Raw genomic sequence first — 17,114 nt, forward strand, 5'->3', positions numbered from 1 at the left:
CCAATTGTCGGCTAATTTAAATTCTGCTCCTCTCATTACGAAAAACAATCTGTTTTAATCATCCTGCCTTCACATTCTCATGCCATTAGTCCTAATTCAGCTATCCACAATCATTTTATCACCAGTATACCCAAAATTACTATTAATGTTAATTTAGGACAAAAACCACCTTTTCATTTTGCTTTGCCTTCGCTTTAAAAACCTTTCTTCAGATTCTTCATTTATTGTTATAATTAATTTCTACTTTGCAACCCAATCCCTTTATTACTACAGTAAGCATCAAGTTTTAAAACCATTATTGTCAGCAATTACTCGTTATTAAAATGGAGAAAACCCTTAGGCTAGAATTTTCATAGCAAGTTCTAAAAGTTAAGCTCCTAAATCCTTACTTAGCTTCATAAATAAAGTGGCTTTCTCTTCATAAGTGATTTGCACCTGGTAGTTCCCACCAACTTTCCACTGCTTCCATCTCTTCTCTTCTGTGGATCCCACTGTGCACCCCTCTTGGCTTCAACAGTTTAGGAAGCCCTGAAAATTAATTCACTCCCACTTTGGATCCTCAGTATAATGTTGGAATCCATGAAAAGAGCAATCTCAAGGACAGGATGCAGACATGGGGGAGGAGAATGCAGACAAGCAGAGGGTCATAGAGCAGAAAAGTTCCCCATCAACGAAGAATATTCCACTCCAGAGCCTGGACTTGAACACAGGATTCCCAAGTCTCAGCATCCTGTGACTATCAGGCAACTATCTATGATCCAGGGCTGTCCCAAGAGCTGGCAGCTGGCTTGCCAACTGACTGACTAATCAAGCTGACCAGCTCTCTGGTTTCTGGGTTGTCCAAACCGGGGGGGCAGGCAGGCTCCCTGGCTTCTGAGCTGTTCATTTGATAGGTAGGTGAGCTACTTGGGTTGCCTGCCTAATAGGTTGGATGGACTGCCTGCCTGCCAGTTTTTAAAATCATTTTGAGATGTGTTTGTTCTTTCCAGTTCAGAATGAAAATATTTCTAAATCTCAAAATCCTTTTTCTGTGAAATGGAAAACCTTTTCCCCTGCACTGCTCTATGTAAGTAATTTCATGAGATTAAAAAAAAATGTAAAAAACTTCACATTGAAAAGTCAAGCCCTCAAAAGTTAGGAAACACAAGAATTAAGGCTGCTTGGTTGACCTGACTTGAAGCTGATGCTGCCTGACACACTTTTAGAGAACTGAACATCTATTCCACTTGTTTCAGGAGCAGCCTATAGTCCTATATTGGAGGATCTTTTGCATCTGTGCCTCCAAAACATTCTTTGGTTGCTCCTATGCATCTTTCCTTTTGGAGGAGAAAACCCTTCTGGAACAGGATTCTCTGCTTTTTTACCTGTGGCCCCCCACAGGTAGTCGAGTATTCTTGTCTTTGATAGATTTCCAGTGTGCATCCATTCTGATATGCAGTTGTTTGGTTTCTCTTACATATTTTCCATCAGGGTATTTAGTGCACTGGATGAGATATACAGTATAACATTTCTGGAGGTGCAGCTGTAAGATCCAGGAATGTTGATGGTTCTGTTGTGGTGGCAAAGAAGGGGACATGCCAGGTCGAGCTGCTGATCCCTGTGCCACAGGTCAGATCCAGTCACTTTGGGCCATTAACTGAGCACTACTGGTTTAGGTTCTGGCATAATAGGTAGGGTTCAAAACCTGCATAGGGAGCAGTGGGGTCTAGACATTGTCACTTAGTCAAGAAGCGTATCTATGATTCCAGCAGTGTAAAACCAACGTGGTATCAAAAGAGCTCTGAGGAAAGTCAGGCTTGAGGAAAGTTTAGTTGAATCTAAAAATAGTGAGCTGAACACTAGTCAATTCTTATCTCGCTGCTATGGGCAGTAGGAGAGAGCTGAAGGAGCGGTACAGCCACTTCATTCTTTACACCTTCTGATGGCAACAGGTAATGGCAGAGGGCATAAGTGTTGTCCTGACAAACACTGCTGTTTTTGGTTAACTCAGAGCACAAGCATCTATATTGGGATCCACACTGACATACAGTTGAAGAAGAATGTTCATTTTACACATGAGTACTGCTGTAGCCAGCAAAGCATTGAAAGATCGCATAGCAGCCTGAGGACACATACTGAGAAGAAGCTTCCATTTTCCAAACACACATCATTATTAGAAATTGCAAGATCCATGGCTCAGCCAGATGATGATGTAACTGGACTGCCAGGCATTTTGCTAAGAGCTGTCTGTCAGAATACTAATGCTGTGACTGCTACATGTAGACTCAAATGCACTACATAGCATACCTTCAACACCACCTCAAGTGCTTGAACAGCTAAGTACAGATGCCAGAAGAAAAGAAAAAAAAAACACTCCTGCATTACTTGCTTGAACACATCTTGGAACAAGTTATTTGCTCAATTTAGCTTTGCATTCCTACTCTTGTCCCTAGTCCAAAAAATCTTAGAAGCATAAGTAGTTACAGAAGGGAACAACATACCGCTCTTCACAGGTTTCTCAGTATTTACACTATTCGGTGGTTTCTTCTCCAAAAGGAAAGTAATAAATCAGCCCCGTGGAGGTTTTGGCAGCTAATGTCAGCTAATGACATATTTAACCAGGAGCAATTAGCTATTTCTTTTCCTATGGCAGATCTTGCAGGGTTGAAGAGCCACTTTCCTTCTTTTCCCTGAGGTCTTTTCTTTGCAACCCCCTAAAAGATTTGAATGCAATTTCCACTGAATAGCAGGTATATAGGAGAGCATAAATAGAACATGGCTAAATGGCGGTAATGAAAGCTGTACAGTAAAGCAACTGTTTCCTTTATTTTCTGAAAAGCATAATTACTCCAGAGTAAAATCACTTTTATTCCAGAACAAAATATCCACATGGCGGAGTTATATCTGAATGGCTGGGATACCTTCCCATATAAGCAAGCCCACAGTTTCCATCCGCGTATCCATTTACTATAGGGCTAAGAATTAATGCAAGCATTGTACTAAACAAATATAAATTTTTCCTTATGATGAACATAAAAGCTCTGAAAATCTAGCAGTTATCTCAAAGCTACATTTTTTATGACTATCCAGTACAGGATACATAATATTAGTGACTTAAATTTTTCTGGTGGCAGAACTGATAGTGCAACCTTAAATAATGAAACGGAAATAAATAATGTTTAATTGGACAAGAGTTCCAATCCATTCTCCGTGACATCCTCTGTTTGAATTTCAGAATCTTGGGCTTTAAATTTCCCTGTCTTGCCTTCCACTTCCCTGAAAACTGTGTCTAATTTCATACTGGGGTATTACTTAATAGTGGAGACTCTACAACAGTGATAAACAACAATGCGCTTGGAATTTTTAAAATATCCTAAAGACAATGAGAAGCAATAACTTGATTAGTTCCTTAATTTGCTAGTTTGTCAGTTGCAGAAACAGAGTCCTTTATTATGAGGTAAGGCCACAGTAATTCCCCCAAAACTAAACATGGCAGAAGATGAACCTGCTTAGGATGCAGCAACAGGAAGAATTGTAAAGACTTGCAAAACTTTTAACGATGGGAAAAGGAAAAGTCATGAAATTGGCAGTAGAGAGGAGAAGAGGGATAAACTACTAATAGAAATGGAGGTAGGAAAAAAAGGAGAGCTGTCAAAATAAAGAATGAGAAGCTAAATCTTCCTGCAACTACTCTTTTTTCCTTTTGCCTCTCTTCTCTTTGATGTCATTCCCTTGTTTGCCTAGAACAGAGCAAGAGATTAGGGAGGTAGAAAGAACTTAAAATATTTTCATAGAACAAAGCAATACTTTAATTAATAGTAGCACAAGGCATGTCTACACAAGATGCTTTACTGTAAAGTAGCATAGTTTATTGCGCAATAAGCATTGTATCTACATGTGCACATGCTTACTGCATAGTAAATCTTGCTAATAGCAACTAATTTGCTACCTGCAGATGCAAATAGCAAATTTACTCATGAGTAGTTACGGCGCAGTAGTGCTTGTGTAGATGCCTGCCCAGGAGCAAATCTGCTCCTGGTCAGCCAGCCACCAGGGCGTAGGATATAGCTTCCTGCCCCTGGAAGCTGCCTGCTGCAAGGGTGGGCTCCACCACCAGAGCTCTGGCAAGGACTATGTCTCCCTGCCCTGGAAGCAGGGAGCTCCAAGCCCCCTGCTCCAAGATCATGATGGTGAAGCAGGGGCTGGGAGATGAGGATCCTTATCTCCCAGCCCTCACTCCCCATTTGTGACCAGCTAGCTCTGTGTTCATGGGGCTGGTGCTGGGAGATCTTTGTCTCCCAGCCCCAACCCCACAACTGTGGAGCAGGTGCTACGAGACAAGGATCTCCCAGCCCAAGCCATGCAACTGCGGAACTTGGGCTGGGAGATAAGGATCTCCCAGCACTGGGTCCCTGATTGTGGAGCTGGTGTTGGGAGCTCCCTGAAGGCAGGAGCTGGGGAGCCTGTTCTCTGCTCAGCACCATGAGCGCAGAACTGGGTGGGGAACAGGCTGGGGAGCTGAGTGGAGAACAGACTCTTCAGCCCCCATGCTCATGGAGCTGAGTGATTGCAGAGTGGGGGCTGGGAGGTCCCAGCCTCAGCTGCCTAACTGAGACAGGGGACTTTAAAGGAGCTGCAGGTCCCAGCTCCCAAGCTCCCCAACCTGTTCCCCATCCAGCTCCATGCTTGCAGAGCTGAGCAGGAAACAGGCTCTCCAGCCCCAGCCCTGCAATTATAGAGTGGGAGCTGGGAACTGTCCCCATCAGGGGCAGGTCCCAGCCCTGTGCTCTGATCAGGTGATTGAGGCATGGGGCTGGGAAAGAGCTGCATGGGTTGGGCAGATCCTGGCCCCCTAGCCCGTCTACCGGTGGGACATCTAGTAGCGAGCCCCTGACTGGGCCACTGCACTGACACATGGGGCAGAGGGGCTCACTGATACTTGCCCCACTGGTGGATGGCGCAGGCGGCTAGGACCTGCCCCACCCCTGCAGCTCTTTCCAAGCCCCATGCCTTGATCACCTGATCAGGGCATGGGGCTGGGACCTGCTCCACTCCACAACTGCCGGGCAGGGGCTGGAGAGCTTGTTCCCTGCTCAGCTCTGCGAACATAGAGTTGGGTGGGGAACAGGCTGGGGATCTTGGGGGCTGGGACCTGTCCCTCCCCTGCAGCTCCTTCCAAGTCCCTTGACCCAGTCAAGGAGCAGGGGCTGGGAGCTCCCTGCTGCCGGGGCAGGGGGACATTGTCCCCACCTGGGCAGCAGGCAGCTGCCTTGAGGGCAGGGAGAATTGTCTCAGCCCTGCCCAAGAGACAGCTGTCTCCTGGCCCTGTACTTCCTCCCAGCCCCAGCCTAGTAACAAGGGGAAGCCTTGATCTCCCACTGGTGGCAGCAGGGGCCCATTGCAGGGCTGCAGGAAGTGGGAATAGTTTGCTGCTAGGAGCATCAAGACTGGTCCCATGTCCCTGCATGTGTAGATGCTTGCCCGGGAGCATTTAGTCATGAACAGTTTACTTGCAAATAAATTGATCTTTGAACAAATGCATGTGTAGATACACCCGCAGTGTTCTTTTAGTAAACTCCTCTTCGATACAATTACTCTTGGTCTTCCCAGCATAAACAATTTAACAACCACAATTTCAAAGGAGGCACCTACTACTATAAACTGAATCCATTTACCAAGTCTCTTCTGATATCCCCCCCAGAACACCCGTACCTTCTTAATGGAACTCTAAATGGTAGAGACAGCACTAGGTAATCTCAAGTACTTCCTCTACACTTATTAACACTTAAATGGGAGCTAAGATGAAAGATAAAGAAAAAGCATTTATGATAAAGGAGGTATTTATTTTTTTGGTATTCCAGAGGGAGGCTCCTTGTTCAAAATGCTCCCAGGAAGCTAAATAAGACAACACAGAAATGTAATATGGGTGGAGATGCAAGAAGAATTTGGCCTCCCTCTCCAAATTGGACCAAAATTATAGACAGATCATTAGAAATGTCATTAGTGTCTTATTTTCCTATGTGATTATCCACAGGGGTTATATTACTCAGCTCAGAAATGTTGGTGATCTACACTACTTCTTCAGTGAAGAAATAAATTATGAATTAATCTCAAGCCTTGGATTCCAGTGGTGTGGCTGATTTTCTTGCTACTATGCCCAGTATTGCCTATGGTTTACTGCATGACAAATGTAAATACACTTGCACATATAATGGAGAGGACACCTACCAATTACCATGCACTGAAAGAAATTATTGTTGCCACATTCTACACAGCAGAAATGGAAAATGCAGAAATCCATACCTAATCTGTTGGACGGGTTCCTTTTGAAGAGGGCTCGCAACAAACTCTGGGCTTCTATGCTCAAAAACTGAGGCATTCCCAGCTTGGCTCTGAAAGGACAGAACATTTCCTCCAAATTTTCATATTTACAGGTGCAGTTCATAGCTTAACTTAATTGGGGCATGCATGCACGCACGTGCGCACGCGCACACGCACACACACACACGTACATACTCTCACGCATTTGTCACCAAAGGTGCAAATATCTAAACAGATTACAAAAAGACAGCATAATCTTCCTCCTATTGAAGCTAAAGGAAGTTTTGCCACTGACTTCAATAGGAGCAGGATGAGACCTGAAGCACCTTATACTATCACACAGTTAAGGTTGCACAAGGGTTCTAAGGGGTTATTTGCAGATATTTCTACATTTTTTCAATTGTTTCCCTTTATAGTTGGCAATCTTATTCCTCTCCCCCCCACCCCCAGTTGTTCCTCATTCAAAGTCAAGCACAAATAAATTCCAAAGTCCGAGTGCAAAATTTTTTGGGAATGTTTTTGACCCATAATGGCTGTTTAAAAAAAGGAAGAGAGCAATAATAAACAGTATATTTTGCTTTGTTTAAGAACCTCAGGCTTCTACGAATAGCTCTGGTACTTCAATGGTACATGAAAGAAAACAGAAAATTGACTGGGTCAAAGGACCTGGCAGGGAGTATGTGCGCAACCTTGCAAACTTTTATGCATGTGCTCAACATTGATTTAATGTGAAGGGAGGAAAGTGAAGGACTTAAAAGTCAAGAAATGACCACACAGAATTTTCACCACCTTAACTCTGCTCCCCCTTGTACATGTTTTATAAGTGAGTCTTTTCTTACATTCAAATATTTTCCTTGAAAAGCCCCCTCGACAGGTTTATCAAAAACCACCCATTCCATTTCCTATAATTTATTCTGGATGTGATTTTCAAACCATCTAGCAGACTCAGCGGTGCAGTCTGTAGTAATGTGAACCCTTATACACAGTTTTCAAAATTCATCTTCTGTGTGTATTTGTTCTTAGATACATTCTGTATGCTTAGGTTCAACAGCTCATTCAATGAGCTCAGATAACACGTAGGTAGACTAAACGGATTTCATACTCACTTGAGAATGAGAGCCATTGTCTCCTTCCTGTCTTTCCCCTGGAATGGTAATGAACCAGTCAGCATCTCAAACTGTAGAATAATAAAAAAGTAATAAATTGATTTGCTTTACGTAGCATTTCTATATTTGACTTGTTTATTTTATTCACTTCAGTTTCACTTATAATGAAATGTTTAGACTACAGATGTCAAAAAATAGAGTTATACGAAGAAGATAGTAGAAATTTACTTACCATCATAACCTATACAGAATATCAGAGACCAATACTATATTTCTCCTCAAAGGACTGCCTATGGAATTGCTCACACCTAGAACTTGGGAATCATGCACTAGTAGAAATGTATAACAGCTTAGTTCTTAAGGACAATATGAATCTGCTTTCTCCCCCTTTCTTTTACCTGGATGCACTCCCGTCATTTTTTTGACTTTCAGATCTAAACAAACCTAAAAACTCAAAGCAAAATCAGCTGCAATTACTAATTTTGCCAGACTAATACGCGAAAACATCAATCAGTCAGGGTTCCTTTGAAACTGAGCGATCCTTTCAACAAGCCTGACCTGAATTTCACATTTATAATGAAAGCCCAAACTAAGGAAGCTTCCTTGGTTTGAATTTCATTTTGCTTTTCATGCTCGTACCAACAGCATCATATCTGCGAAGATATGCAGTATTGGTTGATGTGTAGACAAAGAGAGACTAGGGACATAATTCAACCATGGCATAAATTAGAGCAACTTCCACTGAGGATAATGGGAATTGTGTCTGCTTACATCTGGGCTAGGCCTGGGACCCTTCTTTGTAATAACATATAAACCACTTAATAGTCAGTTATTTAATTATAAGCATTTATAACACCTTGTGTTGAGTTGTGCCTTACCAGGTGAATCATTCTGCTAATTACAGGGATGCAATTTGTGCAGTAAGGTCCTATTTAATATTGAAATAGGTGGAAAAATCTTACACAAACTTGACTCCTCCTTTTATACCTTAAATAAGTTCCCCTTAAGTCTTGCCATTAAGTCCTTATTACTTGCAGAATGATTTTTCATTTTTGGAAGTCTCAAAGCACCTTACAAAGTTGGGTCAACTTTATTATTACAACTGTTCAGCTCAGGAAACTGAGGCAAAGTGATTTCCCCAAGGCCAAAGAACAAATCACCAGCAGGGACAAGGCATCCTGTCAGTCTGTCAACATGTTGATGCATTGACTCACGTTTCCTCCATTTTGTTTACTATCAGGTAATTAAAATAACTATAAGTTAGTCTAGGAATAATAAGCAAGTACCTAGTAGTTATTTTTATTTATCTTGGAATAACCAGGACAGTGCTAAAATTTGCTCTGCTTTAATTAAAACAAATAATGTAAGACACTAATATAAACAGCTCATGTATACTTACACGTATATCCATTTCACTATTTCAAAGAATATAAAAAGTAAAACTAATAACCCTCCCCCCCCCCGGCTTCAAGTAATAGCTGCCCTGTATTTATTTAGGGCTAACATATTTTTAAAAAAGTAAACAAACAAAAAATCCCTATCCCAAAGCTTAAAAAGGAGCTTAAATTCTGTAAAGGGGAAGGGGGACCCCCCCAATTTTTTTTCTCTTTGAAATTTAAGACCATAAACTCTACATCTCATTGACTTTAGAATGACCCCAGTGAAAGGGAGGGCAGAATTTACATTGCTACGTTAAGTTTAAGTGTCAGACAAATATGTTTTGATGATATCTAAAATCAGTTCCTCCATTAGATGTGTGTGCATGCATATTTGTATGCATGTATAAATGTGTACCATATTTACCTAAATCCAAGATAACTTCACATTTAAGATGATCCCTCAATAGTAAAATTGTTATAATTTTCCATGTTGACAATCTAATATTTGGAGAGGCCATCTCCAATAATTTTTTTCCTTAAATTTGTCCTTCTCACTGCTTCAGCAGAGAAAGCAGTGGTAGGGAAAGTCAACAGCTATAGGGGGCAGGAAGAACCAGCACCATGTCACACCTAGAGCCAGATCTGGAGCTGCTGCAACCAGCATGGCTGCTGCCTGTAGGCATGCTGCTGGTTCCATGCATGTGCTCCATGTCCCCAGAGTCAGAGCTGCAACTAAGAGTAAGCAGCGGTGGGAGGGGCTAGGGAAGAAGTGGCAAGGAGGCAGAGATGATAGGGAGACACAGAGGCTGCAGGAGGCAGCTGGCAGATGGGACAGAAGCTGCAACTCCAGTTCTGTCTCAACTCTAGGTCAGGGCTGGAGCCGGAGCCACCTGGCCTACCACTTTGTATTCAAATCGAAGACTAGGGACTTTTCATCCCACACAGAATAGGGGGAAAATCTTGTCTTGGATTTGAGGAAATACAGTCTGTATGGGAGGCATGAGATGTCATGCAACAAATAAAAATGAAACGGAAATATTCAGACGAGGCAAAATGCCAGAAAGATCAGGGCATTTCCTAAAATCGAAAATCTCTGCAAATGTCCCTTTCTTAGATTCACTTTCTGTGGTATTTTAACATGCTTTTCAAAGGTGAAGCTGATATGGTTATGAACTATCTCTTGATTTTTATTTTTTTTTAAAAAGCATTACATAAATGTTAACTAGTTTTGTCTTCTTTCACCAGCGCTTCATTTTAATTTTTTAACAGAGATTGGCACTGTTTACTCATTGCTGCTTGAAGTGAAATCATTACATTCCTTGTAGATCTTAAGTCATTCCATATTTAAGAGAGATCATTCATCATCATCAACCACACTGTAACTTTATGCACATTAAACCTTCACTTCTTTTGTGGTGACCCCACCACTGAGTTATCTAGCATAGGTGGGGAAAAAACCTCATTTTATCTGAAGATTCATAGAACCATTTGCTGGCAGTGTCTGCACAGCAATAATCCATGAATTCAAAGTCTACAAAACTAGGCTGCCAAGCTTTAGGGTTAGTTTCACTCAGAACATCCCCCAGATTGTTTCATTCTGTTCTGAAGGAGTTTCTTTACCTGAGCTACCCAAGCTACTGCATTCCCTGTTTTAGGTAAGGTGCAGTTCTGTGATGCTGGTGAATCTGCCTTTCCTAAAATTAAGAACCGTCATGCTTATGTCATGCCTGAATGAAGGCAGGCCTAAACACCTTCAGAACCATAAATATGGAACCATTTGACCTGATAAGAGCTCTTAAAATGGTGTCACCAGCAGTCAGTCACCAGGAAAAGCACTACATGACATAAAGATCTGGATCAGAGAAAAAAAGAAACACCAGTATGATAGTTGTTTTAGTTGGAGAGAGGACAAATCAATAATTAGGAAAGCTTAACTTTTTTGAGGGGACACATCATTCACATGTGCAAGCTGGACTAAGATATAAATAAGATCCGGCAGGAAGGCTGGGAACGGTGGTAGGCTTGGAGGGTCAGAAGGAAGTCATTATTCTACTCTGATTAAATGCAATTTTCAGTAACACTTTCAAAAAGTGCCTAAGTGACATGGAAGTTCAAGTCCAGGTTTCAAAGAGACTTACCCTTCAGGAGCCTAAGCTTCATTCAAAGGAATGAAGTCATTTTTTTTTCATTGGGACTTAAACCCTTTTGAAACCTGAACCCTTCATTTAAGCAATGAGAGAAGTATTAACCCTGAGCTGTGTCTATTCCACAACTCCAAAGAAGATGCGGTGAGTTTGAGTTTGGTATCTAACATAGTAATTTAAGGATAGCTGGGTGAGCAGGGCATGAGCCCTGGGCACTGCCTAATGGGGGTGCAGAATGGAGCTGGGATGGCACCTTACCCTCCTATCCCCTCTCCCTCCAACCCCCCTGTACTCTTCATCCTCTCTGAAGCAGCTTGGGTTTGGCAGTGGGGAAGGCAGAGGAGTGACAGTGCTGAGAGTTGCAGGAGCAGTGGCTGGTAGTTTGCTGCTACTAATGGAGATGTCATCTCTTTTTTGCTGCTGAAAATCATTGTTTTTTGGCTGCTTGACATGCACTGGTGGCAAAAAAGGTGGCATCATCTCTCTATCCAGCAGCAAATTTCTGGACGCTGCCCCTCCTCTACACACTGCAGCTATCCAGGGTGCAGTGTTGGCCTTTGATCTAACATGTTATCCCTCTAATGCTTTCTCTCTTGTCATCTTCTTGCTATTAAACACCTAATTAAAAAACCTGACTGCTACAGTGAATTTAATTTGGTACAACATCTGATACTGTATCAGGTGACACCAGTCTGAGACAGCCTGGTCACAGGCCACGTAGGAAGAAAAGGTCTGTTGTTTCCACGCACAAGGGAATAAAAAGAACTGATTTACCACACAGGCACAGAGCACCAATCAACCTGAACAAACGTGGTTCAGATGCCACACTGTTTAAAACAAAAGAAATTCTGTAAGTGACAATAAGCTGTGTTAGTAACTCTCGTGCATGGTGAAGAGAACATCTTTTACCTCTACCTTCAATCACCAGCAATTTGTTACTGCATTTCTCTAATTACATGTTTCTAATATAAGGGTCGCATCAAATTCAAGAGACATGCACTTAACATTAATATTTAAAAGTCAGTGCTGCTACAGTGCATCATATGTATCTGCGTTTCTTGCTTCACCAAGTGGAATCAAAGCAGCAGCTGGAAGAACACATTTGTGTTTCTGTAACTGCAATGCTAATGTGTTTAATGTAATGCTGAAGAAGGTTAAGAAAACATTAAGTAAACAGCCAACCCATCTTCAAAAACTGAAACAGCTCATCTTGTCATTAGTTAAAGCCACTGCACAATTCCCTACATATTCCTGTTGATTATCAAAGAATATTGGTGATCCTGCTCCACCCTGAATATAAAACTTGATAAAGGGAATTAACAATAACAGCTATAACACCTTCATGTAGACAGAGCCTTTGTTGGGGGGAGGGAGGAGCACGGAGGTCCACAGTGCAGGGACTGGGAGTGAGGCTGTAGGCATAAATACACATTGTAGGATTTTGGTCATGCGAGTAGGCATCAGACCCTCTTTAGAGTGTTGCTAAAAGGTTCAGATTCTATCCACCCCTCACATGTAAGATATACCTTAGTAGGTTCCTTGACCATTGTCTACTTATCCCTGGGATCTTACATGGGGCCCAATGGCCTGGTTCCTGCCTGCTCCTATACACAGTCTGGCACCATTATGGTATCCTCATTGGATACAAGATGGCAAATGCACCATCCTTTAGCTATGAAGGACTGCTGCCTTTTCCCAAGCCTGCCTGCTCTCCTCATACCAATAAGTAATGGGAAAGGTAATGTTTTTAGTATCCCAATTAGTCAATCATATAGAACATTTAAACACACATTTTTTTTCCAGTGATGCACCAGATACCCTCCACTTCAGTGCAGACTTGATTAATCGAGTCTGCTCCACACGTGTGCTGAGGCAAACTGCAGTGCACCATGTGCAGTTGTATAAAGTGGAGAAATGTGCGTCAGCATGCAGAAAATGGTGGTGGTGGTGGTGCACTTTTGAACTAAAGCACCTTCAAGGTGTTTTAGTTCAAAGGGGCACCGCTGCCATTTTCTTAGCGCTGACATGCGTTTCACCACTTATACAACTGCATACATCACAGCCCAGGCAACGCATACATGTATAAAAATGCCCATAGGGTGCCAATAAATGTGCTGAGGGGGAGGGATGGGGGGCATTTTATTTAGAGTGGTTCCCAGAGAGCCTCTCTAATTAAAATGTTACAGTGTCATGTGTACTAAGCCCCTGCGTGTTTAAAAACGGCCATGGGATGCTTTAACTAAAGCTCATTTGATGAGCTTTAGTTAAAACTCCCCAGTGGCCATTTTTAAATCCATGAAGGATAATACATGTGACACTGCGGCAATATCAGAGCATTTTAGTTAGAACGCAGAGCAGATTCGATTAATCGAGTCTGCTCCAATGCTTTCGAACCACAACGCGTCAGAGCTCACATATAGGAACCCAGAGCGATGTTCAAAGATTCTCTAGCAACACCATGCTATGGATTATGTAGCGAGTGGTTCCCTAGCAACAGCATACTATGGATTATGAATTTATGCTTCTCTAATGAGTAGCTGTGAGGGAGTCTCTGAGGGCTCCCTAGTTACCATGCTAAGCATTATAGGATGCCATATGCTCCTGCCTTAGTTCAAAACTAGTTACACTATTTCCTCCTCTCCTACTTCAACTCTTGGTATACTTTGATGTGAACCAGACAGTAACACTTATTTGATGACTCTAGATGGCAAGAAAATGAGAGAAGCAGCCCCATGGTGCCTACAGTGGAGACCTTGTATAAAGACCTTGCATACATGTGTAGAAGGGGGAACCATACTCCTTGAGGGTACATGTAATGGGAATGTTAGGTCACTGGCTCCTGCTGAAGTTAAGAAAGCATGTCTATGTCTGGTGTGGGGAACACTAGGATGGGAGCAGAAGATGGAAAAAGAATAGGCTATGCAAACACTTGAAGGCCTGGTCTGTTGAAATGTTGTGAGCTTGGGGTAACATTCAATGTTGCACTACAAACCTGTGTCCATATGATTTCAGAGAGAGAAGCATTTGTGTCATGACTCCTTGGTTGTGATCTCAGCTCTGTTAGTGACTGCCTATGAGGTCTGGGCAAGTCACTTAATCAGCAGTTTATTTTTCCCATTTGTAAAACAGTTAATAATCATGGTGTGAAACATAACTAATTAGTACTTGTAAATAGCTTAAAGATCTTCACATAGCAGGTGGTATACAAATCCAAAATGCACTTCCACAGGAATGGAAGTACAGTTATATTTAGCTTTGGTGATGGGTATTGATCTGTTCAAATAAGTACTTGTATATTGTCCAGTGGTTGGTATTTAAGATTTTGTAGTACAATTAAGTTTTAAGTAAGAGTGATGGCAGAACAGAATATTTTCTTTCTGGCCAAACTACTATGAAGTAGTTTTGTCTGCTTGCACAGATGTTGTAAGTGCATTCTAAAACAAAAAAAGAGATTTCATTTTATTCATTATGCATTTACCACACTGCGTAAACTTAACCTTTTTTTTTTCTGTGGCCTCCAAACCTGTCACCATTCACACCTATGACTATTCTTCCCTCACATCCACATAAGGCTGTCTGGCTGGTACAGGCTTTCCCTCACAGTCAGACATCCATAATTGCCTGAAGGTTTATTGCTCTGTAAATTAACCAGAGAGCACAAGAACAGACCAGTGCATCTCTTAGCCTTCCAACGGACTGATGACAGCTCAAAAACAGGCTAATCCACTAGGATCAAAAATTGTGTTGTGGGTTCCACAAATCTCTCACAAAGCAGCAACAAATAGACCAGATATAACTACAAATATTTAACTCTTCGGCTCAATCACTTAATAATGATATCCTTGATGAAAAGCTTTCAATAATGTCACTGGAGCAGAACTATATCTAGGTGTAACAGACAACCCTTGCCCTGTTACTGGGGGAAGACTATGAGGCCAGCAGGACCGTCAAGGGCCTTTAAGGCCTTCAGAGAGAAAATCCAGGTGGTAAGCAGCCAAAGGAAAAGGGATACGGTCCCTGCAATGGCCAGTAGCTCTGCCCTAAGGAGTGGCCAACCGCTGAAGTAATTGCATCCAAAGGACAGGCAACTGGCAGGGCTGCAAGGTCTAATAATCAACCCCTGAACTCAGGCCAGACAATAGGTCTGGCTAGCTGGAGGTGGAGGGGCTTGGGGAATAAGAAAGCTTACCCTCAGGCTAGAGGGGCATTTTAGCCCTAGCTGGGGAAGAGGCAGGACTCCCAGTCAGAAGCCAGTGATACAGTCAGAAGCCAGTGATATAGGCTAGTTAGTCTTACCTCGATCCTAGGCAAGCTTTTGAGAAAATTATTCTGGCACATATCCACGAGGGGCCAGCAGGGGAGGTCATGCTTAGGGGCAACCAACACGGGTTCATTAGAGGCAGGTCCTGTCAGACCAACCCGGTGACCTTCTACGACCAGATCACCAAATCATTAGATGCAGGGGTAGCAGTGGACATAGTCTTCCTGGACTTTCGGAAGGCCTTCGACACTGTCTCTCACCCTGTTCTCATTAAGAAACTGGGGGACTGTGGTGTCGACACCCACACAGTCAATTGGGTCACCAACTGGCTGGAGGGCTGCAGCCAGAGAGTGGTAGTGGATGGGTCATTTTCAGCTTGGAGGGATGTGGGCAGTGGGGTCCCCCAGGGCTCGGTCCTCAGGCCCGCACTGTTCAACATCTTCATCAGTGATTTGGACAAGGGGGTAAAAAGCACCCTGTTCAAATTTGCTGATGACACTAAGATGTCGGGGGATGTGGGTATGCTAGAAGGGAGGAATAGGCTGCAATCGGACCTAGCCAGGTTACAAGGATGGGTGGATGAGAATAGGATGGGATTCAACACCGACAAGTGCAAAGTGATGCATCTGGGGAGGAACAACCGGCACCATAACTGCAGGTTGGGGAACTCCCTTCTTGTCAGTGCAGAGGCGGAAAAGGATCTTGGAATCATCACTGATGCCAAGATGAACATGTGCCGCCAGTGTGAGGACGCAGTCAGGAAGGCCAGCCGCACCTTGTCATGCATCCATAGATGCATCTCGAGCAGGTCCAAGGAGGTGATCCTCCCCCTCTATGCGGCGCTGGTCAGGCTGCAGCTGGAGTACTGCGTCCAGTTCTGGGTGCCCCACTTCAGGAGGGATGTGGAAAACATGGAAAGGGTCCAGAGGAGGGCCACTCCCATGATCAGGGAGCAGCAGGGCAGGCCCTATGAGGAGAGACTACGGGACCTAAACCTGTTCAGCCTCCACAAGAGAAGGCTGAGGGGGGATCTAGTGGCCTGTTACAAACTAGTCAGGGGGGATCAGCGGGCACTGGGGGAGTCACTGTTCCCCCGAGCACCGCCAGGAGTGACCAGGAATAACGGTCACAAGCTGGCAGAGGGTAGGTTTAGGTTAGATATCAGGAGGTGCTACTTCACAGTCAGGGCGGCTAGGGTCTGGAACCAACTTCCAAGAGAAGTGGTGCAGGCTCCTACCCTGGGAGTCTTTAAGAGGAGGCTAGATGAACACCTTGCTGGGGTCGTTTGACCCCAGTACTCTTTCCTGCCATTGCAGGGGGTCAGACTCAATGATCTACTCAGGTCCCTTCTGACCCTAGAAACTATGAAACTATACCCAGGAGCTCGGTAACAGGAGCCCTGGTGGGTAAAGGGGAAGTGAGGATTTATTTTTTGTGGTTTAATGATGTTTTGTGATGTTAGTTTTGTTGGTGAGTGCCCGGAGGGGTGGTATTTTAGCTGGAAGTGGTTGCTAGCATTTCTTTTCTTTTTGACCACAGAACTGGTGGAGGCTGCACTGTAAACACCTTAAAGAACCCTGAAAGCTTATTTCATTGTAGACTAGAAGACCACACGCATGAAAAGTGGGGGTGAGAGAGGAAGGAGGGAATTTAACCCCTTCAAGGCTAGTAGACCAGAGGCTTAATCCCCAGCCATGCTGCTGCTGCCAAGGAGACAAGGCCTAGCACTGAAGGTAGCAGCTAGAGTAAGTAGGTCTGAACCAAGACAGATGGGGTCCAGACAAGTATAAACAGATGGAGCCCTATAAGAAAACATCAACTCCAAGGCTCTCGATGCTATGTCCATAATTGGTTATTTTATCAAGATGTGGCAGGTGAGACTTTTAGTGGTGGTTTAGAAGAGCTAGAGTGGGGGCAGGCTAGC

At 43.4% G+C, this 17,114-nt stretch overlaps 1 protein-coding gene across 1 annotated transcript in view; it reads right to left on the bottom strand.

Annotated features, from left to right (window-relative positions):
- The window catches only part of RPS6KA2 (ribosomal protein S6 kinase A2), a 278,994-nt gene that overhangs the window by 80,390 nt on the left and 181,490 nt on the right, over positions 1 to 17,114 (bottom strand). The window contains exons 9-10 of the mRNA XM_090042839.1: positions 7,407 to 7,477; positions 6,283 to 6,371 (exon numbers count right to left, since the gene is read on the bottom strand). Coding sequence (XP_089898965.1) covers positions 6,283 to 6,371; positions 7,407 to 7,477 — 160 coding nt within the window. The remainder of the gene's footprint in view (positions 1 to 6,282; positions 6,372 to 7,406; positions 7,478 to 17,114) is intronic.

This window comes from Crocodylus siamensis, chromosome 1 (genome assembly GCF_052110815.1).
Source record: "Crocodylus siamensis isolate JL-2025a chromosome 1, ASM5211081v1, whole genome shotgun sequence".
NCBI classification, from domain to species: Eukaryota; Metazoa; Chordata; order Crocodylia; family Crocodylidae; genus Crocodylus; species Crocodylus siamensis.